Here is a 26,129-nt window from a genome sequence, read left to right as displayed (position 1 = left end):
TAGGCTACATGGCAAATTTAGGGCCAGTCAGGGCTGCACAGTGAGACCTTGTCTCAAAGCTGTAATAATAAAATGAAAGCCACGCGGATGCCAGAATAGAGAATGGGAAGGCAAGCCCAGAAACATAGTGTGACGGTTTGATGGAAATGGCCCGCGTAAGCCCACAGCGGATGTCACTGTTGGGAAGTGTGTCACTTGGGGTGGGCTTCGAGGTTTCAGAGTCACTTGCTCTTCCTACTGCCTTCATCCAGATGTAGATCTCTCAGCAACCTCTCCAGCACTATGGCTGCCTGCATGTCGCCATGCTTCCCGCCATGATGACACTGTAAGCCAGCCCCAATTCGATGTTTTCCTCTATAAGAGTTGCTGTGTCATGGTGTTTCTGCACAGCCACAAAATCCTGAGAGACGTGGTGCAATGGTCCAAGCACGGCAGAATGGGAGAACAAGGCTGGCCTGTGAGAGCTCATCTGAGGGCTAGAGTGTACAGCGTTGACTATGGAGACCGAGCAAGAGTTGGCTTTTATTCTGATTTTCCCGCCTGGGTAACTGGCAGATCTCTGGTGGTGACTCAGGAGCTCTGGGACAGACTTTGGGTCGGGGAAGGGCTGTGTCATGCTGGAGGCGAGAAGGAACTGAGACCATTTCCAGGTCTCAGGTAAAAGTCTGTGGCTATTCATTTTCTTGATTATCAGAATAATTTCAGAATAAAACACACAGGCTAAGGAGTCACAAAACTTGTCATCTTCTATATGAGTTCCTAACATACAGTTCAGGCAGGAAATCGTCTGTGTTCCCAGGACTGGGGAATGGAAGTAGCTACCCAAGTTGTCCATTGAATGTGCCTGCGGCTTCTTGCCAACCCTCAGTGAGATTTTTCTATTTCCTAATCATTCATTTACTACCCGTAAGTAGGAGTTTGAACTCAAACCCAGACTGCTCACAGTGGGGTATTTCATTGAACCGCGAGCAGAGTGAAGCTGGCATGGCAGGATGGAGGAAGCCGTGTTTCCGGTCCTAGCTCTGCCCTGGGTTCAAGCCCCGCTTCAGTAAGCTGGAACTGTGTGCGCCTCAGCAGGCCACTCCTATGCAATAGAAGCTGTACACACCTCTCCCCATTGGAGGAAGGCAGTTTGTCACGAGTGCCCCGTGTGTTTCAGGTCTCAGCATCCTGGAAAGCCTTTCGCTGGAAAGGAAGATCTGGACTGTGACCTGACCGGTGATCCTGACTCCAACCCCGAAGCCCACCTGCCCTCCATCTGCCTCAAGCAGGTGTTCCCCAAATATGCCAAGCAGTTCAACTATCTACGCCTGGTAGACAGAATGGCCAACTTGTTTATCCGATTCCTGGGAATCAAGGGGACAATGAAGTTGGGACCAACTGGCTTTCGGACCTTCATAAGGTTAGTGAGACCAGCTTTCTCCCGCTTGAGGTTTGGAGAGGGCAGAATCCAACCACTCATCTGAATGCCACGTGGTTCTTGACTGCTCTTGAGAGACCATAGTGTTGAACTGGTACCCTGTTTGAAGCTGCAGTTACCTCATGGCTGGCGTATTAGACACTCTCGTCAAGGGAGTTAACAAATGTTCTAACAGTGACATTTAAATCTTAGGTTCATTATTAAAGTAAGCAGTTGTGGGGCTGAGGGAGATAATTCATTAGGCAATGCTCTTGATGCGGAAGCATGAGGACCTGTGTTCAGAGCCCAGTGCCACATAAACCAGGCCTGGCAGCATGCAGTAGTAATCACCAGGAATGGGGAGCAGGGCGAGATAAGCACTTCCTGCAAGCCATTCTAGCAAAAAGTCCAACTCCAGATTCGGTGAAGAGCCTGTCTCAAAATCTAAGGTGGAGTAGAGTAGAGGAAGACAGTCAGGACCCGCCTCCGGGCTCCATGTACCTGTGCGTAGGTATTTGCATCCACCCGCACATACACACACACACACGCAGGAACTGTGGACCACCGTAGTAGTGGTTTTTATTGTTGCTATGACACAATACCTGAAGCTGGATAACTTTATAAAGAAAAGAGGTTTGCTTAGCTCACAGTAGTTTAAGTTAGCAGCTTAAACTCTTAGGTCAGACAGCCCTGTTAGTTCCATCTTTGGTAAGAGTCTAATGACAGAAGATACCACAGGGAGGTGTGTGCAAGAGAAAAATCATGTCCAGAGATGATGGCACAGCAGATCGGAGTCAGGCTTCCTCTTGTAATGACTCAGGGGCCCACAAGAACTAGTACCCTCCAAGGGCACATGCCCAATGCCCAGTGACCTAAAGACCTGTAAGCTCTGCCTTCTAAAGATGCTGCCACTTCCAGAGCACCATACCGAAGTCCATGCTTCCAACGCGTGAATCCTCAGGGGATGTCCTAGTTAGTGAGGTCATCTTGGAACAACCCAAGTCCTCTGAGAGGAAAGTCTAAGTCAGGTTGACCTGTAGGCATGTCTGCGGAGGGTTACTGTGATGATTAACCCTAGCAGGAGGGCCCAGCACGCTGTAGGGACACCGTCTCTAGGCAGGTGCTCCTAGGCTGTATTAGAACACTAGCTGAGCAGGAACTGTGAGCAAGCAGCGTGGTCTCAGCTTCTTCAAGGACCTCCTTAAGTTTCTGCCCTCAAACTCACTGGTCCCTCAGCAATGGACGGTGACCTGGAAGTATAAGCCAAATAAACCCTTTCCTCCCCTAAGCTGCTTCTGGTTCAAGTATCTCATCACAGCAACAGGTGAAGTCAGAATAAGGGGCTTCCTCAGGCAGCGTTCTAATTGCAGCAGTTACCCTGAACCAGACCCTTCAGCACCCAGTAGGGATTGTTGGTGGAGTCTGGCCTTGTGTTTCCTAACATGCGCTCTCCCAGTAGGACCAGCCTGTCTATGTCACAAAGGCATAGCTTTCCACAGTGAGTTTCCGGAGGGAAACGTTGATTAGTCTGGCAAATCATACAGCACACTTGCTCTAATATTAAAATAACATGCTTGTAGTGTCTGCCATACACTTGCACGAGTTTTAAGGGTAAAGCTTAAAGAAGAGGTTTGCTGCAGCCTACGAAGTGAGAAGTTGCCCCTTGCTGTCCGTGTCTGTGGTTCACTCTTTTGCCTGCTCCCTTTGGAACCCTCTGGAGGTGACACAGGGCAGCTCGCAGGTGACAGTGAACCCTAACCCTGAACCTGGGGGTCTTTAGCCTATAGATTAGAATGAAACCACATAGGCCATAGGGAGACCTGTGTCTGTATGTACGTGTGTGTGTGTGTGTCTGTGTGTACGTGTGTGTGTCTGTGTGTACGTGTGTGTCTGTGTGTACGTGTGTGTGTGTCTGTGTGTACGTGTGTGTGTCTGTGTGTACGTGTGTGTGTGTCTGTGTGTACATGTGTGTGTGTGTCTGTGTGTACGTGTGTGTGTGTGTGTAGAATTAATCAGAACCTTAGGAAACATCTAGCATATCGCAAATGATTAATAAATGTTAGTTTCTTTCCACAATGGTTAAAGAATGTCATGAGTTACATATAGTTCTATAAATTCACACACAGAGAGGAAGGGAAGGGAGGGGAGAGACAGAGGGAGAGAAGAGAGAGAGAGCAAGCAAGCCAGGGCCACACAGGGTCTGGTACAAACCTGACAGCCGTGCCAAACAGACGACCTTGACCTCTTCCACTAGTGTGGTCTGCCTGCAGCATGGCTGGCTCACTTGCAGTTCTCTGTGGCATCGCCACCTCAGAAAGAAAACCCTCTGACAGCCCTCAGCATGGCTGTCACCTCTTGTCGCTCGCTTTAACACCCTTACCCTGCATCTCAAAGTCACACTCCTCAGAGTTCTCTTCACTAAAGCAAACAATTGGATGCCATGAGTTGGAAGCCATGTTTTGCCAACAGCTTCTCCAGGCACGGTTTATAGAGACTGCCACCAGCCTTCCGGTCTTGGTAAGCCCAAGGCTTGGTGACCACGGTTGGCACTTTAGCAAACCTGCAGTGCTAGTTACAGGATGGCTTGAGAAAGGCATGCGTTAGTTTCAGCGGAAGGAAGGACATGGGTCTTGGTGTCTAATAGCCTGGCTCTGGGACCAAGCATATTGCTCATTTGTCTGGCTTTGGCAAATCCTCCATCAGTCTCTAAGTCCCGGTCCCCTCATGCGAGCAGTCATCCTGCCTGGTGTGGTATTTTGCGTCTGGGGTATAATGCATCATACAGTGCCTGGCCCAAGGCCTGACTCAAGAGAACTGCTTGCCAAATGAGAGCTTTCACCTCTTGTCAGGACTGCATTTGATGCTCAGTAATAGGACAGTGTCTTCAAGTGGCTCAGAACATAAAAGCCACCAGGGGTTCCAGGACTGGCGAGCAACTCCACAGTATATCCATGCCTTACCTCCTTTCTCTTCACCCATACTAAGCGTGTTCTGATGGCTTCAGGGTTGCCTACGGTCACAGGATGGCCGCTCAAAATCTGGCCACCATAGTTAGGTACTAGACTGAAAGAAGGAAGAAGGGGGCGGTAGCATCGGTCTCTGCCCTGCAGATGAATTAGACTTCTTAAACGCTACCCTGGAGGCTATAGGTAGCGATTTCTGCGTCTGTTGTGTGGGTTACTTGTAGTCACATGGGAAGCTGGGAAACCAACTTTGTACTGCATCTATTCATTCATTTATTTAGTGTGTGTGAGTACGGGTGCACACGTCACAGCATGCCTGTGGATGTCAGAGGTCAGCTTTCAGGACCAGTTCTTTCCTTCCACCATGCAGATCCCAGAGACTGAACTCAAGTTGTCAGGCTTGGTGGCAAGTGTCTTTATCCACTGAGCCATGTTGCTACCCCTGGAGCTTTGTGTGGGGTGTGTTTTATTTCTTTCTTTTAAAATGTATAAAAATTGCTATCATCACAGTGAAAAGGAGAAAGAAGGAGACAAACAGCTAGGCAGTCTTTGCCTCTTTGTGGTTCTTCCTTGAGCCTTGGGACATATAGGACCCTGATCCGAGGCCTGTAGAAGCACAGGGGAGCAGTGAGGTGAACAAGCTAGTTCACATCGCTTCGTTGCGCACAGCACGTCTACGGCTTGAACACGCTGGGCCTGCCCAGCTTCTGCACCATGACAATAAGTCCCCATTAAAAACCTGAGGGACTGAAGGGCCACCTGAGCTTCATGTGGGGAACTGTCAGGATCTGCAAGGAACATGGCTGCTGTGACATCTGAGCCATGCCCATCTCTTTCCAACATGGGGACAGAACAAGTTAAAGAAGCCTTCCTTCCCCTGGGACTTCCAAACTAACCACACATGGAGCAGACTCTTCATGTCAGCCTTTGGCAAAGTCTGAAGCAGTGAGCCAGGGCTCCATGACTGGGGCTGAAGGCAGAGGAGGGGGCTAGCAGTAAGAACAGGGGAGGTTTTATCCTCCTGGTGGCACCCATGGGGGCCTCCTGGAGGAGGCAGGGTTTGTCCTACTACTGGTTGTGATTGGCTGAGCATTAGACAGACACACCACCTAGACAGCAGAGAGAGCCAGCAGAAGGATTTTGTGTGGCCCAAGCTGAGAAGTGAGGTACAGTGTGTGATCCAAGCTGCAATGGACCTGAGGCTCTGTGCCCTGGCTGAGGACACAGGAGAGGTTCTGGGAGGCTTCCTGGCCACTTGTGGGAAAATTTTGCCTGATAAGAAGACAGGGAGGAGATCTGGAGACACTGGCAAGCTTCCAGTCTCAAATGCTTCTGGGTCTTCCCCTCCTTACCTTCCCAAGGCCCCAAACACACAGTGAGCTCTGATGGGAAGGGGTTGGATCATCTCCAGGAACCATCGCTAGGACACTTGATGCCATCAGAGCTTTGCGTCTCTTCAGATGAAGTTATGATGCTTATTTTCATGAAAAATCTTTGTATTTAAAAATCGACTTCTATCAAAGCAGGACTGCCCACAGAGGCTTCCAATGAGTGACACTTGGTTTGAGATCAGGAGATATCTATTAAAAGGACCTCCACATTTTATACAAGCCTAAAGAGAAAATAGAATTAAGAATGTTTCTAATAGGATGGGTTGGTGGTGGCACACACCTTTAATCCCATTACTCGGGAGGCAGAGGCAGATGGATCTCTGAGTTTGAGGCCAGCCTGGTCTACAGAGCAAATTCCCGTACAGCCAGGGCTACACAGAGAAACCCTGTGAAAAAAAAAAAAAAGTTTGTAACAAGTTTCTCAGGTCAGAAAGGGCTAATGACAAAAATGTCCCTGCAAAGCTGCCTGGATGAGACAGGCTTTGTGATTCTCCCATCATTGAAGGCATTTATTTGCATGAGAAATCGATTTCTCCAAGGTTGGGGATTGTTAGGTTCTGCAGCCACCACCTCCAATCTGTGGCCAGCCAGGTCTGTCAGTGGAACTGCGGCAGAACGAGGCAATAAACAGACGTCTTCAGGTGGCCAAGAGGCGGCTCGAGCAGATGGACGCAACAAGCCAGCAAATGCCCATCCTAACTCAGGATGCAGGAGGACGTGGATGGAACACAGCACTCGGTAAAATATGGCCCGAGAAACCCCAATGGCAGCTCAATAGTAAAATACGGTAAATCTCTGCCTTCCAATTTATCTGGGTATGTTCAGTCTTGCAAATTAAATTTCACCACCTGCTAACGACTGTTCTCTCTCTCCTTTCCACTTTGGCTTAAATGTTGCTTCGTTATGAATTAATAATATTTATACCATATGCTGGATTGAACCAAGTGCCCTTCGCAGGAGCGTGCCGAAACACATATTCCCAGCACGGTGCACACTCCTTGCAAGGTTCCCACACAGATGCCCCAAGTGAAACTTGGCTTTCACATCTACTACCCACTCTGTTTCTCTCCAGAAAGACCTAGAAGAGAAGAAAATAATCCACGGTCCGCTTGGATTTATTTTCGGTGTCCATCTCTCAGAACTCGCAGCACAGATCAGCAGTTTTCAGAGCGAATTATGCTAATGCCCGCCCAGCCATCTTCCACTCTTCTCTTGCTCCGCGAATGAGAAATAAGGAACTGTCATTCTCCCGTCTAGACACTCTAACCAGCCTCCAGTCAGTTCCTCAGCAGCCCAGTGTCGTCGGGCAGCACGTATCATCACTGGGAACTGAGCTCTGCTTTTTAGTTTTTTATTTTTTGGAAATTTTATTTTCTAACAATTGCCAGGATGTGGAGGCTTCCTTGAGAGAGATGGGTCTGTATTAGCTCCTGTCAACGGGTCACTAGTGGGGGTGGGAGACATCATGGAACTCATGGAGGACACTTTCCCAGTGTCCTCATTGTCCACTGAATGCAGCTACACAGTCAACAGTTGGCCCCAGCCAGGCTCCTTCCCAGGACACTCGCTTTTTCTGATCCCAGGTCTCTGTTTGAATTAAAGGACTTATTTTCCCTCTTTCTCCTTTTCCCTTTTACTTCCCTTTTATTGTCTGGAGATATTAATATGCTTCATAATAGATAACTGTAGGGTTTTTCCCTTTGAGAGGCATAACATGTTAAAATGTTCTAGAATAGAAGTAGAAGGATCCCACTGTCCCCTTTAACATTAACTCCTTAGTGACTTTGAAATGGTCCCTTCTGTGACTATTCCTTCTCAGAAATCGTGTGCGATTCTTCTCCACAGCCTTGAAAACCGTGGATGTTCTAAACCACAGCCACCTCTTTCCTCCCCTCACAAATATTTAGTGATTTGTCCCCCCCTTTTCTAAAATAAATATGAATATTTGCCTTTTACCTTACAGAAACCTCTGGAGGGAAGAAAAGCTGCTCTTTTTTCACCACAAAGAAGGATGAACATAAAAGAAATTCTATAAATAGGATTTTGTGGAGTGTAAAAAGTTGGTCCCTAAATTTCCCAAGAGACGTAGGCAGTTAGAGGAAATGGATGATGGTTTCAAAGCTTCCCCCACGCTCAGGCTCCTAATGAACTTCAGTGATTTGTGATCTCTCCCGTCATATGTACTCAGATTATTTCCATTCCGAAAAAAAAAGAGAAACAACAAGAAACACAAAAGTTATCACTTTCAGCCGATTCTTCATCACTAGGCAAGGCTTTGATTGTTGTCGGCTTCTTCTCCACATGTGCCCAGCACGGAGCGCCAGTGCCAGGGCCTTGTCTGGTGGGTAGCCTCGGTCACCTCAGACAAACAAAAAGAACTTTTATGGCATGCTCAGAATCACGCAGCAAAACCCAAGGTCCACTTCTTTTCTAGAAAATGTCTAGCCTCTCCCATACCCTGTTTCTCAGAATGTTCTTCCACCTAAGATCTTCCCTTTCTACCTGTTCATTGAGGGAGCTGGTCCCAGGGCATGAGGGGAGGTTGTGTTCCATGACTGGAACGACCTGGCCATCACACGCCATCTCCTGAACAGCTCTGAGAGCTGTGCCACCCGTCACTGGGCCCTGAATATGGGTACCCACCATGACAGGAGATGAGCTCTGTATTCAGTGGCTATATGAATCAAAAGCGTTATTCCAAATATTTGATGTTAGCTTCTATTTGAGCTAAATAGAGCTAAATAGACTCTATTTGAGCCCCGAGAATGTCTGGTAGCCAAAGGACGAACCCAGAAGCCCCTGCCTTCATGAGCTCCTAGTTATCTCCCAGAAACCCCTGTCCCAAAACTTCCCAGCAGGTGTCCAGCCCTTAGGCCACTAGACTGAGAGTTTGTATCTTGATCCTAGGCTCCTTCTGGGACCGCCAGCTGGACCACCTCCCTTTGTCTCCAAGGGGAGTTGGGGTACAGTATTGAGCCGTGTGACCTTCAGCATGTCCTGACCCCCTTCTGTGCCTCATCTTTCCCCCACTGAAATGTGACTGGGACCCCTCCCTCATAGGTGCTTACAAGGGCTCTGAGACCTTGGGAAGGATATGGTGCCCAAGAAAGACCTACAGAATCCAAACCTCTTTAAGCATTTCCTGCCCCCTGCAGCCGACACGGATGGTCCTCCTCTCTAACTGCAGACACCGTAATCAACTGTATTTGGCAGTATTGCTGGGGAGGATGAGTTACCTTGGAAAGGGGATAAAGGGAGAATTCTCCCTGGTAAATTACAGCTTCTACTATGGTTTGACACTTCTATTTTCTTCCTGTCAGGAAAAAAAAATAACTATATACCAGTGGTCAGTTCAGTTTCCGGTTTTATCCTTCATTAACCCACGGAGCAAGCCAGGCAGCTCTCCACCCTCCCAGGGAACAGGTAGTCCTAGAACACTGATGCGGAAAGGGCTATGGCTTTTCCTAACGAAGCCTTGGGAATCAGCAGCATCCACCAACAGCATGACTTGAGAGACTATTGTCCCTAGCAGAATCCACCAGAGATAGCATCTTCGTGACTGGCAACATGAAAAGCTCAGTGCCCACTGACTCAGTCACTAGGCGCTGACATGCTTTGAAGTCTGCCACGGCGCCTTGTGATTGAAATATGGAATGGGATGTGAATTGTTGGTCTGGAAAATGCAGATGGGTGGGAAGAGAGGAGGGGAGGGAGGGGCAAGCAAGTGTGCCAGGACAGAAGGTGCAGGGACCTCATCCAGGCACCGTGCTGGGCATACTCACAACCACCATGGTTAAGGAGCGGACCTGAATCTGGATAGGGGCCTCTAGGTGGCAATCATACTTGTCAATCAAAACCTCACCTGTCTGGCACCTACGGGAACTGTTCACACAAGGAACAATGACAAATGGCCGTCAGAGAAGCACTTTGTCATCCACTGGGGTATGGATGAGATGCATTGGAACTGCCGAAAGTGTCGGTGTAGCTCTGACAGAGCCTAGAGTCCAGCCTTCAGGATTCTTAGGAAATTCCACCTCCCAGAGCAATCGTGTTCAGAGGGCGGTGGGAGAGGTGGATAAGCCAACGGCTGGCCTAGGCTCTCTTGTCCTAGGTTTCATTACCTCAAAAGGACAGTGCAAGTTTGGATCTATAGCCCGAGAGAGAAAACTGGAGAGCAAGAAGAAATGAGGACTAAGGCATGCCATGAGCCTCCCGGGCACCCGGCAGCACACAGGTGCCCACAGACGCTCACTGCCTTCCTGGGCAGCCATGTGGGCAGGTGGGACCTTCATCTCAGAGATCGAGAAACAAAGGTGTGTGGAGAGAATTAAGAAAACTACCCACAATCAAGCATCTAAATGCTGTTTACCTACTTCTCCAGACCAAATAAAAGAGTGGAGGGGATGGGGCTCCAAACGCCCCCTCTGTGGCTGAGGCAGAGCACTGCTGCTGACATCAGATATGTGTCCCGCTCTTTGGTGTCCCTGCACACAAGCAGAAGGAGCATCAATCAGAACATCCACCCTCTCCTGGCTCCAGATGACCAGTAACGAACACGCAGCATGGTGCAGAAGGCTCTCCAGTGACTTGGGGCCAACCTGTGCCAAAAAAGAACATGGCTCTGCCTCCGCTTTCCACTGTGCTTGTCTGGGCCTGTGTGTGAGGATTCGGGGCTTGTATAAAGCCATCAGGGTGACAAAGTAAGAGAGGTGAAGTAGAGACACATCAGGCTTCTTGTCTACATGTTCGGCCTCAGGGACTCCTCTGGTAAGATCCAGGAGGAACAGCTCCCAGACCACAGTGATGACTTCAGTCACTTCAGTGGTGAGCTGTCGTTGCCAGTCCATGTGACCGTGACACAGTAAGCTGCCTGTAGTGACAGGAGAGGGCGAGTACTCATATTCTGAAACAGTAAGAAGATGAACACACACAAAAAGTATTTCCTGACGATGGAGTTCCTTGGGTTGTGGTGTGGCTCAGCTGGTAAAATACTTGCCTACCATGGATGAGGCTCTGGGTTCCATCCCCAGGACCACTTTAGAAACCAGATGTGGTAGTGCACACCTGTAATCCCAGCACTTGGGGGTGGAGGCAGGAGGATCATCCTCAGCCATATAGAGAGTTTGAGGCCAGCCTGGGCTATGAGACCCTATTGCAATAATAATAGTAGTAATAATGATACTAAGAAAGAGAAAGAGAGACCCTTGCCTCCCTTTGAGAGCGGGCAGGGTCTTTGGGACTGTATGAGGTGCAGCAGACACAACAAAAACACTAGAGCAGAAAGGCTGGAAAAGCGAGTGGCTTGCCTGGGTTCTCAGTGGCAGAGGCAGGATTTGGCTCAATGATGGTTGTCTCCACAGCCTTGCTCTCAGCAGCTCCACTCATTAGTGCTCACTAAAGCCATAGTCTCCAACCCCCAGTTCCCACTCACAGCCTTCTCACCACTGTTCCTCTGCTGATGGCCAAGAATTCTGGGGAGAAAAACATGGCCTGAGCAAAGACATGGTCTCCATTTGAGCAGCTCCTGTGGCTTGAACAACAAAAGCTGACTTCTCACAGTCTGGAAGCTGGAGGCCAGGGCCACAGCCCTGACAGAGAGGGGACTGCTGAAAGCTTACCCCGGCTTTTGCAGCTGCTTTCTCTGTGCTGAGGAGCAGGGAAACCGGCCAGCTCTCCTCCCCTTAGTGTCCTCATACAAGGACACCAATAGGTCTGCTAGGGCCCCACCCACATGACCTCTAAAGCGCCAAAGATCCACCCCCCCCCATGTGTTTCAAGGGGGCACAAACGTTCAGTCTCATAGGCTTGAATGAAAAGGGGCCAGAAGTTTGTACCGTAGAATAACACGTCTTCTTCCCTATCATGGCAGGAACTGCAAGCTGAGTAGCAGCAGCCTATCCATGGCTGCAGTGGACATCCTCTACATTGACATCACAAGGAGGTGGAACTCCATGGCCCTCGACCAGCGGGACTCAGGTACTCAATGGCTGCCTTCACATCCCATGGTGCCCTTGCACGACAGGTGTGGGGTGGGGGGTCTGCACAGCTTTGGGCCTTTATATTGTGGAAGGGAAAGGGAAGGAGCATTGAGTAGAATTTAAAGCCTGAGGCACTGTCTGCTACCAAGGCTGTGTAACCCCTCCCAGATTCCAGTCCCACCAGAAGTTTCACTGCCCCACTACACCCCACCAACACCCTACCCCATCCCCCTCTAAGGCTCTGATTTGATCACTTCTGGAGGTAGACTGCTGTTCATTTATTTGTTTGTGGCCCTGCAGACACTTGTTGAGAACACAGTGGTTAGGCCTTCAGTAGACTAAAGAGCTTGGCTCTTGCCTGGAAAGAATGCTGTGGACTTGAGACACATGAGAAATGACGCTAACATAGTGAGGGTGGGGGTGAACGAGAATGGGGGTGTCCAGGAGGACACAGAAGACCTCTTGAGGAAGAGCCCACTAAATGAGTGGCTAGGGTGAGGATGGACCTGAGCAGGAATGCGGGCCTGCCTACACAGGAACACGTGGAAAAAGCCATTGAGCCCAGGCTACCCCAACTAGCTCCAATGGAGGAAAGCGAAGCAGGCAAGGAGATGGGCTTATGGCAAACTTTAGATGCCACACAAAGGCCTTAACTACGGTAGCCGCTGCTTTGTTCTTTCCTTGTTTCCTTGTTGTTCCTTCTGCTAGGAGACTCTACCTTTGAGTGGACGAGTTTCCCATCTCCACTCTTCAATAACCATAAAGGACATTTGATCAGCTCATCACAAAACCATCAAGATCCTCTCATTATGTCCCTGTGACCCGGCACTGAGGGGTTTAGGAGCCTCATTTCACCGTCACCTGTGACTCTGGTGACCCAGGGACACACAGGCACCATCCTCCTGCCCTCACACACACGCAGAGAACACACCTGCCAGGGCGTCTTGCTCCTCCTGTGAGTGGGCAGAGAAGACTTGAAGTCAGAACTGAAAGATCTAGATGAGAAGTGGCTATGGTCTCTTGCCGACATCAGCCAGAAATCATGTCGCCCCTACCCTGGAGCTTCTCATCCGTGTATGTGTGTATGTTTTCTAAATGGCCCTGAAGGCGCATACATCAGTGGCTACTAATGCCTTTGGGGTCACTGCCAACCGTTCAGGGTGGTTAACCTTATTAGTGGATTCTTTCCTGTCTTACTGCTGGGGGAGACTATCAGGAGAGGCTATGTGACCACTGGTGACAAACCCTTCACCAATGTGGGCTAGAAATGTCAACCACAAGGACACAGCTAACCCACCCCGCAAAGCGCTGGCACTCAGAAATCATTTGAGGTTAGCTTCATATTTGATAACAATACCACTTGTTGGCTGTTGCCTGTATACCGAGCACGGCCACAAGCTTTTCATGGGTGGCACCGGCTGCCATTCCAGGGATAGGCCTGACCGTGTCCGTTGTTCAGAGGAGGAAATTGAGTCTCAGAAGGAAAATGGCTCAAGGCTTCCTGTCTGGGTCACTTCCTCCTACCCACTGTCGGGGTGCTGGTAAGATGGCTGCTTGCTGCTCCGCTTAGTTCCAAAGTGAAAGTCGGGCAATGCTAGCAGCCATTGAGCCAACAAGGTGAGCATACATCTTCAGCTGGCAGGGCCTTCCAGCCTCCCCGGCAGGAAAGGAGGAGGGCGCACCTGCAGGACATGCAGGCAGGATAATTATCATCTAAGGGAGCCCATTTGACAGTTGCACTGTGTCACATTCTGCTGACATCCTCAGAAAGAGAAGAACTGCTTGGTCCACGAGCTGAACGCCGGGTGTCATGGCAGGATCCTGTGGAGGGGGCCAGATGAGTGGGTGGGGGTGCAATGGAATTATTAAATATTGAAATTGATCACAAGTCACAGTGGGAAGCTATTTATCATGTTCTATTGCTGCCAGCCAGCATTGCCATCTGGCCCATTGTTCATCCCCAATAGCTTCGCTTGTTTTGCTTGCTCCTAAAATCGCTCCCCGTAAGCAGAATCCATGGGGGAGGGGAGCATGCACAATATCAGCTCCACAAAGACCTTCTGGGGTCCAACAGGGTCTCTCTACTTTGCTGACCAAACCAAGAAAATGAAAAATCCATTTACCACCAGTGAAGCTGGGGCTTGGATCCCCGGAAATTCTGCAGCCGGAAGGTGTAGAGCAGTAACTATAGGTCATGCAGGACTTTTAGAGACTTCTTCATGCGGCCATTTACTGTGGCGTATTCTCACAGCTTTGTTATGCGAGATCACACCTCATTTCACAGGTTCCAAGAGCAAAGGGGACTTGTTTACAGTCTCATAGCCAATGAGTGGCAAAGGCCAGATTTGAACTCAGAACTCAGCTGCCTGGCCCCAGCTATTGTCTCTAACATAGACGTACACCAGACGATGTCTGTTCCCTGTACAGCTGGGGAGGGGTCAGGGCTTGTGTGACAGAACTCAGGTGACGCAGAGGCTGGCAGGTGTGCTGACAGCAACACTATGTGTCTCAAAGAGCTGGGAGAGAGGATTGCAGCACCTCAAGACAGAGAAAAAACGGTATTTTAGATGGTGGATATGCTAATCAGCCGGATGTGATGTCGTGTGTGCTTACATGGACTGACCCTCACACCGTGTTTCATAAATGCATGTAAACATCTTCTATCAAGATCATTTTACATATCAAGATCATCTGAAAGACCACTTCACTCAGTACAGGGGCACAATTGGAGTACGTGGGCTGTGGATGTCTTGTCCAAGTCGCGTCCCCCACCCTCGTCTTCGGAGCCTATTTTCCTGTTTGCATTGTTGTAGAGAAAAACGGCAGGGGTTGGTGGCCTAGGAATGGAAGCCCTTCTGTGGGGACGGAGACCGTGTTATCCCAGCTGCCAACCAGGTCACTGTTGAGTCCTTCTCAAGGTTGGCCCAGTTGTGTGTCCCTCTCCCCACCGGTCGTTGTCCCCCCTCCTTCTTCCCCCCAGGAAAGGCCTTACCCGGGCCATTCAAGATGCTCGCAGAAAGCAGAGAAATCTGTGCCTGGGTGTGGTTCTTGCTTTTGGCATGAAGCAGCAGACATACCAGAGAGTCCTTCTGTCCCTCCTTCCTCCCCCCAAGTCTCTCCCTCCCTCCTCTTTTCTCCCTTCTTCCCATCTGTCCATCTCTTTGCTTCTTTCCTCTTCCTTTTCTGGTATGGAGCCAAGTGATTGATCTTCAGGCCTCCATTCCAGTGAGTCTGTGTATGTCTGTATCTGTCCAAATGTGTGTCTGTCTGTGTCTCTGTGGCTGTCTATGTGTCCCAACTACTATTTAATAAGTTGACAAACTGAAATTAAAGTTACCACATACTCGAAGCAGGGAATTCTAAGTGGGAAAGTCATAGCCTGCAGAAGCAGTGGTCTCACTGGCAAGGCCTTACTCCCACCTCGAATGCCCAGTGCGATTCACCCAGTGATGCCGGACTGCCGTCCACCCCAGCAGCACCAGAGTCAAAGCGCCTGTGCTCTGGAGAAAGGGTGACCCAGACACCCCTGTGGGCAAGAGCACGTGAACAAAGGCAGCCTATGACCAGGGACTTTCCTACTGACGTGGAGAAAACCAGCACGGAGAACATGGGTTAGTAAAAGGTCAAAAGTTGTGAGAAAAGGTACCCGTGCTAGGGATGTAATAACTCAGGGGCATCGTCTCAGCAGCCTTGGTCCTGACTGTGAACTTTGCTTCCTGTTGGGCCACCACTGTGGAGCTGACTTCAGTGTCCTCGGATACTGAGTGGCTTCCACCACGTCCCTGCCCAGGTGCCAGCGCCCGTGTGCAGGTGCGTGTTGTGTGTCTGGGGAGAGGGTGTGTGCACACGGATGTGAATGTGGAGAGCGAGGGATAACCTCGGCTGCCATTCCTCCGGTAGCATCCCATTGATTTTCAAAACGGGGTCTCTCGTTTGCCTGGATCTCACCGAGTAGGCCAGGCTAGCTGGCCCAGTGCCCAGGGATCCACCAATCTTCTCTCCCCGGTACTAGGACCACAAGTCTGCGCCACCACACCTGCGAAGTTCTCGTTTGAGACCGTGCTCGCAAAGCCAGCATTTCACTGACTATGCTCTCACTCCTGCCCTGTAATTAGGTATTTTCAGTTATGGAATGAGGGCCCAGAAGACTCACCCAAAACAAAAGCCAGACTTCACAGCAACAGCCTCTCGGGTGTGGCTCCCTGGCTCCACCGTGGAGCCCTTGTCTGTCCCCCGGATAATCTCTCATGATGTCAGATCTGCTCAGGAGCTTGGAAGAACTTAACAAACACATCCCACTCTCCAGCACACCAGTGTAATTGTCATTTTTTCCCCAAAATTAAGGATTTTCATTTCCATCCTTAGAATTTCCAGCCCAACACATTTAGACAAAAGTCTAAATGAGGCTCTTATCAGCAAAACTGGAATGCTACCGCCTTTTTCTGGGCCGGAACCAAATGAGGCACCGAATCTGTGTGCAGAGATGCAGTGATTTCAGTAAATGGTACTCACAACTTCTTATCACCTCAGACTTTGCTCTCTGCTCCTGCCAGAGGTGGCCAGCCCATCTCTGTGGGAGAAATGAGGACAGCATCCTGATCAGGCAACAAAGTGTCCTTGTCATTGGTGCCACAGTCACCTGCACGGGGCCCCTGGCCCGGCAGCAGGGCATCACCCTCTAACACGTCGGACACTGGGGGACTCTGTTTTCTTTGCAGCCAGGTGCTTTCCTGTTTGAGAAGAAATCTATGCCAGGTCTGGCAGCACACACCTGGAATCCCAGGCTGGCAGGAAGCTAGTCTGTGCTTTCCAGGGAGGCTCAGTCTCAACAAAAGGGAGAAGAATAAAAAACAAAGGGGGCTTAAAGTTTCTTCTCAGGACCAGAGAGGGAAATCGAAGACTACATAGTTTAATATCTGATTATACTAGGCACCCTTCCACCAAATGAAAATGTCATCTCTTTGCTGGGCCCCTGAGCTACGAGTCCCCTCCTCTGCAGTCCTGGTTGTGGGTGGCTATTTTTTCCCTTTTTAGATTTATTTGTTTTGATTTTCATATGTGTATGAATATTCTGTGTGCGTATATGTACGTTTACCATGTCTGTGCATGGTATCTGTATCTGCAGAGGTCAGAAGAGGGAGTTAGAGCCCCGGAGACTGGAGAGAATTAGAGATGGTTATAAGTCACCATGTGGGTGCTTTTAATCTTTGAATCACCTCGTCAGCCCTTGAGTGACACTGGACTCTAGCTTCAGACAAATGGGGGATCCGGATATGCTGTGTTTAATAACTTGCCTGCTAGGTGGTCTGGAGCAAACTGCCTGGCTTCCTTCAAGCCCCCTGCCCATCATCTGTGAGGTGACCGTGATCCTGGTGCCTGTCTCCAAAATTGGTAGGGAGGGAAGCTGCCAACAGGGTCTGCCACTGTGCTCAGAAAACTAACCTGCTGCCATTGTGATCCAGGGTGGTTCTAGGGACCCCGGGGGATGGGTAAGAAGAAAGATTTCCTCCCAGTCTGGTCAGGGTGGGACATGGATAAGGATGGGTTTTTTTCAGTGCCTGACCACCCCAGGCCTCTCACTACATTCTGTCAGCCGAGGAACTGGCAGGGCCTTAGGACACCATGTGCGCCAACTCATTGGAAATCATCTTTCAACTCCTTGCGGTGGCAGGATCAACATTCCACTTGTGGGGAGGTGGTACTCCCTCACTCCAGGCAGAGTGCCAGCCACCTCAGAGTTCTTCACTAAGGTCCTTGCCTATTGCAGAGATCCCCTCCCCTCATGGCCAAAGCCAGGGCCCTCCTCCTCCTGAAAGTCCTCTTGACAGGACCAGGCTGGACTGGGACCCACTCCTCTGCCAGGCGCACAGCCAGTTCTATAAGGCAGTGCCTGCCATCAGGTTAAATGAACCAATCCTGCTGTCGTCCTGTCCTGCAGAAGCCCAGTGCTGTGCCTGGCGCATGGTTGATGTTCCACACATAGGCATGGGGTGGATCAGACCCTGCCAGCAGCCCATCTTGTGGGCGTCTGCAGCTCCCTGCCGTCTCTCACCAGATTCCCTCAGTCGACTTATGTAAATCATGTGACGCCCATACTTTCTTCAGCTGGAACATGCTCCTGCTGAAGCGTATTTAGTTGATGATGTACTGAAATGTTTAAAAGTACTTCTATTTGGCATGCTTTGCAAGGCCTCCCTTATGCATATACATGGCTGCCCCACCCCAGGCAGGAAGCACGCAGAACCTCCTGGAGGTGTCCTGGGACTGTTCACCTTCTGAAGGTGTCCTGGGACTGTCCATCTTCTGGAGGTGCCCTGGGGCTGTCCACTTTCTTCAGCTCTCAAGTGACCTCAGAGTTAGATGGGTCTCTCTGGGGGGAAGCCCTATCTATACACGTACAAAATAGCCACTGTTTTTAATAAAAGCAAGGGCCAGGAGAATACCAGCCTGTCTTCCCCCAGCCATGATGTGGGCCTTCAGGGCCTGCAGGACACAGGCTACACTGTGAAGACCCTCACCTCACCTCAGGGTGCCACTCTGACCCACTCTGGGCTTCCTGGTCCTCAGTCACGGACTCAGCTGCACCAGCCCTGGGCAGAGGGAGATAGCTGGCTGCTCCCTGGCCTCTGTGCCTTGCCCCCACAGCTTTATGGCTCCCACAGCTTGTGGGAGCTGCCACAGCAACAGTGCTGAGTGTCATGGGACAAGCCAGCAGTGGAGTCAGGCTCTGAGAGGAATCTCCTCTCCTCTGGGGCCTCAGCAGCCTCTGCGAAACACAGGGCCTTTGACATCCACCTTGGGTTGGTGGTATCAAGATTTATAAGGAAGCATAAACCCAGCTCCGATGTGGCTCCTTTTGCCTTTTCCCAGCCAACCAGCAAAGATGACCTGATGTGGGTGCTCTCTGTAATTGACGAGATGGAGTCCTAGCTGTCAGCTCGGAACTCCCAATCCCAGAAGGCTCCATCTTATTCACGGTTCCATTTCCAGTGGAGGAAACTAAAGTTTGCAGAGGTTGAGAGTAAAGAGGCCACTCACACAGTCCATTGAGGACAAAGGCCACTCACACAGGCCATTGAGGACAGAGACCACTCACACAGGCCATTGAGGACAGAGACCACTCACACAGGCCATTGAGGACAGAGGCCACTCACACAGGCCATTGAGGACAGAGACCACTCACACGGGACATTGAGGACAGAGACCACTCACACGGGACATCGAGGACAGAGACCACTCACACGGGAAATCGAGGACAGAGATCACTCACATGGGACATCGAGAACAGAGACCACTCACACGGGACATCGAGGACAGAGGGACCATGTCTGATTGACAGTCTAATCTCTGGGCTTGGCGTAGGTAGTGGAGACGATGACAGGCTGTGCAGGAAGCCCCGCCTCATCTGTCACTTGCCACCCCAGCGGAGCCATGGAATGTTTGCATGGTTTACAGTGATGAAAACACTCTGGGTGCACCCACCCGTGCTGTGGGCCAGGATCCCTCTCTTCTCTCAAAGCTGGAGAAGGACCAGGCAGCCAAGGTGCCACCTCCATGGACACCCAGCTAATCCCAGCAGGAGACCCCTAGGTCTCTGCCGCAGACCATGTCCTAACCTGATCACACGAGACCAGTACAATGTGAACCAGTTATCAACACCCAATATGAGCCAGGTTCTAGAAGCACAGAGCAGACAGCACACACTCCCTCGCTTCCCTTGTACACAGTCACCCTAGAAGTGAGCAAGTACTATTCTGTTATTGGGACAGTCCGTATTACTCTCTGTGTTGCATATTCTGTGAAGTTTTTAAAAATGATTTTATTGTTATATTTTTAATTCTTATTTTTTAAATTGTATTGTATAGGTGTTTTTCTACATATATGTCTATGCACCACTTGTGAATCTGGTCCCCATGGAGGCCAGAAGAGAGTATCAGATGCCCTAGAACTGGAGTTACAGACAGTTGTGAGCTGTCGTGTGGGTGCTGGGAATTGAACCTGGTCCCAGTGCTTTTAACTGCTGAGCCGTCTCTCCAGCCCACTTTCTATGACTTTTAACAACTGAATAAGAATCTGTAGATATCAGCCCTGCAATACTCAAGAAAGCTTTACAGCCCCAAGCCTCTCTATATCCCCATTTACTTCCCCTACACACACACACACACACACACGTGCGTGCGCACACTCATGCACACACACTCACTCACACTCATGCACACACACTCACACTCATGCACACACTCATACACATGCACACACACTCACTCACACTCATGCACACACGCACACTCACACTTACACCCCCAGACCCCTGACAAGCATCATGAGCTTTTGACTCTGTGTAGTCTGCCTTTTCCACAATGCTGTCACTTTGGGGTTGTAGTATGCCTAGCCTTTGAGACTGGCTTTCCCAGCCTTTAAGATACAATATGCCTTTTAGTTCGCTTTTTTTAAATCTCTAAATAACCATCCATTAAATGGGCATAATCACAATTTGTGAACATATTTACTTTTTAAAGGATATCTTGATTGCTTCACAGTTTGGTAATGAGAATGAATTAACTATAAATACTCATGTGCAGGTTTTGTGTGGACATAAGTTTTTACACGGGTAGATGAATTCCCATCAATGTAGCTGTTGGACCATATGGTTGTGATGATTAATTTTGGGTGTCAGCCTGACTGGTCAAAGGAATGCCTCGGGAGCTGCTAGAGCATCTGTGAGTCGGTGGACGGAGTGGGAAGGTCCACCCTCAGTGTGCCACCCAATCAGCTGGGGACCCAGGAGGAAGGAAATGGGGAGGGGACTAGCAGCTGCCTCATGACCTGAACCCAGGGACCCAAGTAGCAGGAGAAAATCTGCTCCCACAAGTTGTCCTCTGACCTCCACATTCATATGATGGCACACATGTGCCCCCCCCCCACACACAATTAAGTAATTGTAATTTTTAAAGGCGGGGGGGAAACTCTCCCTTTGGTTCTTACTCTCTTGATGTCAGAGCCCCAGCCTCCCTGGGTTTTGGACTCCTGGCCCTACACTACTTTGCTCCGCAAGTTCTCTGGCCCTTGGCTTCAGAGTGAGAGTTTGTACACCACTTCTATAGTTCTGAGGCCTGAGCCTCAGACCCTGCACCCAGGGGCTCCAGCTTCAGACAGTCAGATGCGGGACGCCTTTGCCTCCATAAGTGCATAACCAATACCTCTAGTAAGTCCCCTCTCCGCTATCTAGATTAACCTACTGTCTATTATCCATCCGTCTGTCCATCTGTCTGTCTCAGGACTGCCTTCCCATTGTCAACACTTAGAATAGTCAGAGGACTTTTGTTCCTTTGCTTAACCTTCTTAGTGAATATGCAGTGGCACCTACCTCACTGTTGTAATTTGAAATTCAGTAGACATTATACATTTTTAATATTGAACATATTTTCATATTTTTCTTTGATATATATATATATATGTATATATATGTATATATTCATTCCTAGGGGAGGCATCATTCAGATCTTTGGTCCGTTTCTAAAATTTGAATTATTTTCTTATTGTTGCATTTTAAAGCAGTTTTTGGCCATGTGTATTTTGCAAATGTTTTCCATCTATCATCTCTTGACTTTCCTTTTCTACCCTCTCCCATGCTGGAGTTTGTGCTCGGGTCTTGGGTATGTTGGGCAAGGGCTTGTCTTCTGAGCTATACCCCAACACCACTTTTAAAATAATATGTTGACCAGAATGGAAGCTTTTCATTTTAATAAAGTCCAACTTTCCTCTTTTTTTCTTTAATAGATTTTGCTCTTGAATTTGTTGCAAAAATTTCAGAGACAAACATAAAGTCGCCTAGATTTTTTTTTCATTTCTCTGTGAAGTGACGTATTGCTATTTGAAAAATGTGCTTATTAGCTAAGCATATTATAAACTAGGTTAGTGATTAATTTTTAAATTTTAAAACAGTTGGGCATGGTGTCACACACCATGTGTGTAAGGAGGAAGAGGGAGAGGAAGAGAGGGAGGAAGAGGGGAAGGAGGGGGAGAATGATGGGGAGGAAGAAGGGGAAGGAAAGGGGGAAGAGGAGGGGAAGAAGGAAGAATAGGGGGAGGAGGAAGGGGAGGAAGAGGAAGCAAGAGGGGAGGGGAAGAGGAGAAGAAAAGGAGAAAAACTGGAGAAGAATTGGTGTGCCAAAAGAAGAGAGAAAATGTCCGTATAAAATGTTCTGTTTAAAACCATAGGAAGCAGATTTCAAGATTTCAAAAGAGAAGAAAGATCACAGGCAATAAATAGGAAGCAGTTAGAACCATAATAGATATTAATCAATTATATCAGCCATGGCTCTAACATGAAAGCCTCAGCTGTGTCAATTAATTTACAGAACCTGTTGAGAAGATTAAAAAAAAATCAAGTTAGGTGTAATGGCACGCACCTTTAGTCCCAGCACTTGGGAGGCAGAGGCAGGAGGATCTCTGAGTTCCAGAACAACCAGAGCTAGATAGTGAGACTCTGCCGATAGATAGATAGAAGATAGATAGATAGATAGATAGATAGATAGATAGATAGATAGATAGATAGATAGACAGACCAACAGGACTTAACTCTATGCAATTCAGGGAAACCCCTTTTAAACATTAAAAACACTGGTAACGAGAAAGTGAGGGAAGCTGGTCATTTCCTGCGATGGAACAGGTGCTTTTGGAGCAGACCTTGGAGCTAGGGAAACCACCAGGGACAAAGGTGGGTGGTTAGCAAAGGGAGCAGTTTTCCAGCCACACGTAAAAATGCTTAGCATGAGTGCAGCTGTTGGCAGTGGAGAGCGCGTCCGCAGCTATTGTGGGAGCCTCAGCATCCTCAGCATCCCCCACCGGCAGCAGACAGACTAGCCGGCAGGGAAGCAGGTCAGGATACAGGTGCACCGAACAGCACGTCCGTAGGTGTCTCACAGGCGTTACGCAGTAAGACACAGGTCCTTCTCTGTCCTCAGGATAGTCACCAAACTGAGTGTGCTCTAAGCCCTACAACATCCGTTTTTGATTTTATTTTGATTTTTTGTAAGACTGGGGTGTTGAATCCAGGGCCTGCTTCCTACTCAATAGACAAGTCCTCCTGCTGAGCTGCCTCTCCACCCTGTTTTGTTTGGTTTTGTTGAGATGAACTCTCATTAAACCGCCCAGACTGGACTTGAAAGCCTCCCTGGAGCTGGGATCACCTTCAGGCCTGACCACTTTAAGTAGAGAGTAAGATAAACTGCTCGCAGACCATAAGAGAATTAAACCAAAGTAAGAGCAAAGAGAGCTGACACTAAGCAGCATGTGTCTAAGCAATCTGAGTTCCTTCTACTTTCTAGAAGGTTCTAATGTAACAGGATTATTTCTGCTTTAAACGTCGAGGAGAACTCACCAGAAAGTGCACGGGGCCTGGAGCCTTCAGGGAGGCTCTGGATTTTTTAGTGAATTTCTCTAAGAGATAACAGGCTCATCAGATTATGGGTTTTCCTTATGTAAATTTTAGTAAATTCTATCTTTGTAGAAACTGCTCTGTTTCATTTGAATTACCAAATTTACATTGTTACCCCAATACTGTCCCTGGGGTCGGGAGGAACATCTCTGGCGCAGTTATTAGGACTCTCGGGTTTCTGATACAGGTAATGTGTAATTAGTTGTTAATGATTTCCTTTTACTCCTCAGTTAGGCTGGCTAGAGGTTTATAAATTTTATTGATTTTTTTTTTCTCCAAGGATAAGCTTCTCTGTTTCATTGATTTTTCTCTATCAATTTTCTGCCTAATTTTCATTGATCTATTTCCTGATTTTCACCATTTCTTTTGCCATTTTGAATCTGCTCTTTTTCCTGTTTCCTGAAATGAAAACTTTTTCCTCTAAGACAAGGTGTCTATGCAGCCCTGACTGGCTTGGCCCCAAACCCCCAGAGATTCACATGCCTCCTTCCTGAGTCCTGGGCCTAAAGGAGCACACGGCCAGAGCCAGCATGAAAACTTCTTGTTGAATACTCGTATCTGGTGCTGGAAATCTGGCTAACCACATCGCTGCTTTCACGGCGTCCCACACATTTCAGCAAGTTAGTTCTGTTTCCATTTTCATTCCGTTGAAAATATTTTTACCTTCCTCCTGGGTCCTTGTTTCTGGGAGTTTTATATTTATCTTGCCTAGGCCTTGGATGTGTTGGCTGTGCTGTTGGAGCCAGAGGCCCGTGTTTCCTCTCCTTTCTTTGGTTTTTTTTTTTTTCCTCCCCTCATTGCCTTGGTTTCTGTAAAAAAAGTCCTTCTTGAACTGAGCCTGATCATCCTCCACTGTGTGCTGGGCTGGGGTGCTGTCTTAGTCACGGTTCCTATTGCTGCAATGAAACACCATGACCAACCTGGTGGCTTACACTTCTAGATCATAGTCCATCCCTGAAGGAAGTCAGGGCAGGAACTCAAACACGACGGGAACCTGGAGGCAGGAGCTGATGCAGAGGCCTTGGAGGGTGCTGCTTACTTGCTTGCTCCTCATGTTTTGCTCAGCCTTCTTTCTTATAGAACCCAGGACCACCAAGCCAGGGATGCCATTACCCACAATGGACTGGGTCCTCCCCCATCAGTCACTAGTTAAGAAAGTGCTCCAGGCTTGCTACAGTCGGATCTTATGGAGGCATTTTTCTCAGCTGAGGCTCCCTCTCTCCAGTGACTCTAGCTGTGTCAAACAGACATAAAACTAGCCAGGACAGGTGCCACGGAGGAAGAGCTCTGTAAGAGCCTGAGCTTACAGAGGGCCAGAATTCACAATTAAGGCTTTCCAAGGGCGTCTCAGCCCTGGTTTCTTCCCTCTGGGTGGACAGGCCGGCTGGAGTTAGTGCGGTCAGCTCTCCAATTGCCTGCCCCAGGTGCCTGGGGCATTTGCCTTTGTTAGGGAAGAAGGTCTAGATATTTTCAGAGTTTCTTCCCTTGCAGCCTTGCCAGAAAGGGGGTTGGGGGAGGTCTTCCGCCAGTCTGCACCTTGAGAAGCCTCTGGGGCTCTTGGGGCTTCATCCATGAATGTGTGACCTCCACTACCCACCCCAGACTTGCTTGCACCAGCTCCCATCAGCCAGCCGGTACCATGAATGCGTCTCTCTTGTTATAGGCTCTGGTGTCTCTGTCCCTCCGTGATTCTCTCCTTGTTGAGTCACTTGAATCTCCAGTTTCCTGCGTGGCAGTGGTTCCATGATCTCTCAATTCGCCCCTGAACTCAAGAAAAGTCATTGCTTTTCAGTTTGTTCTGCCTGGAGTGGGATTTTGAGTTCCATACATGTTGGAACCAAAACTGGGAAGGCCTCCATAAGCATGTAACATTTGCCCACCGCCTCTGTAAGGTACGCTTTCGAACCCAGATCCGAGGAGAAAGCTGAGCTTCTGAGAAGTGGTATGCCCAAGGTGGCCCAGCACGTGAGCAGCAGAGCGATTTTCTTCAGAATCTAATGTCATGTGAGAGTCGGTCCATCCCAGTGACAAGTCTCCCAGAGACATTTCTCCATGGAGGCTCTCCGGAGACTTTCTGTGGACTCTTGGGGATGTGAGAGTCAACAGTCATCTAGTAAGTCCAGCCATCCAGTCTGAGTCAGAAAATATCTCCTCCTGACAGACCAAGACCATCCAGCAAAGACCTCAGCATCAGGGCCTCTTTGCTAAGGTGCACTCATTCCATTGCCACAGAGAGTCATAGGGCTTAAAACTAGTGCCCCAAATCCCCCAGGAGTGTGAGCATGTCTGGTCACACTGAGGGTAGGAAGCCGACACCAGCATCTAGCAGGCAGAATCCGAGGGCGCTACCAAGCTCCCATGATGCCCTGGGCAGCCCCAGCAAAGAATTACTCATCTCCAAATGCCAATAGCAACAACAGTTTCCCCTTGGGCTTCCCTAAAAACATCCACTGGAGCTCTCCGAAGTGCCCTGTGCCCCACCATGGGTACCTGTCACAGTGCCATTCAAGTAAGGGCGAGGGAAGGTATCTTGAGCCTGGGGGCGTTGGCAGCAGTGGCCTCCTGGGAAGACTGCACACAACTGCTGGGGGAGACCTGACATCACCTAGGTGCTTCTTGGTAGCTGTGGGCGTCTCTGCCCCTGCTTTTCCTGACGCTGCAAAGGGAGGAGGGAACCTTATGTAATCGCAGCCTCATAGAACCTTCTGTCATTTTGGCACCCTGGGCTGGGAAACCCTCCCTCCTAAAATCCCACAGGGCCGTGGTTTTTTCTGTTACAAGCAAGCCCTACAGGTTGTCAGCTACCTGCCAACAGCAGAGTAAAGCTGGAACCTATACCCTTTAGAGGCATCGTTGCCGACCTGTCTCCACCCTCTGCAACTCCACCCCCACTCCCACAGTGTCCCCCTGGCCTGGGCATCATTATCACAGTATGCTGGTGTCCTGTGTTGTGCCCCC

At 49.3% G+C, this 26,129-nt stretch overlaps 1 protein-coding gene across 3 annotated transcripts in view; it reads left to right on the top strand.

The window, feature by feature from the left end:
• Positions 1-26,129, top strand: part of Ttll11 (tubulin tyrosine ligase like 11) — a 224,135-nt gene that overhangs the window by 179,142 nt on the left and 18,864 nt on the right. For all 3 annotated transcript variants that reach the window (XM_041674424.1, XM_041674423.1, XM_041674422.1), the window contains 2 exons: positions 1,160-1,402; positions 11,623-11,729. In XM_041674424.1, coding sequence (XP_041530358.1) covers positions 1,160-1,402; positions 11,623-11,729 — 350 coding nt within the window. The remainder of the gene's footprint in view (positions 1-1,159; positions 1,403-11,622; positions 11,730-26,129) is intronic.

The sequence above is a fragment of the Microtus oregoni genome, unplaced genomic scaffold (assembly GCF_018167655.1).
Source record: "Microtus oregoni isolate MIOR12 unplaced genomic scaffold, Mior012 000025F_ref0000491, whole genome shotgun sequence".
Lineage (NCBI taxonomy): Eukaryota > Metazoa > Chordata > Mammalia > Rodentia > Cricetidae > Microtus > Microtus oregoni.
The sequence above is the reverse complement of the archived record's forward strand: the minus strand, read 5'-3'. Positions and strand labels throughout refer to the sequence as shown.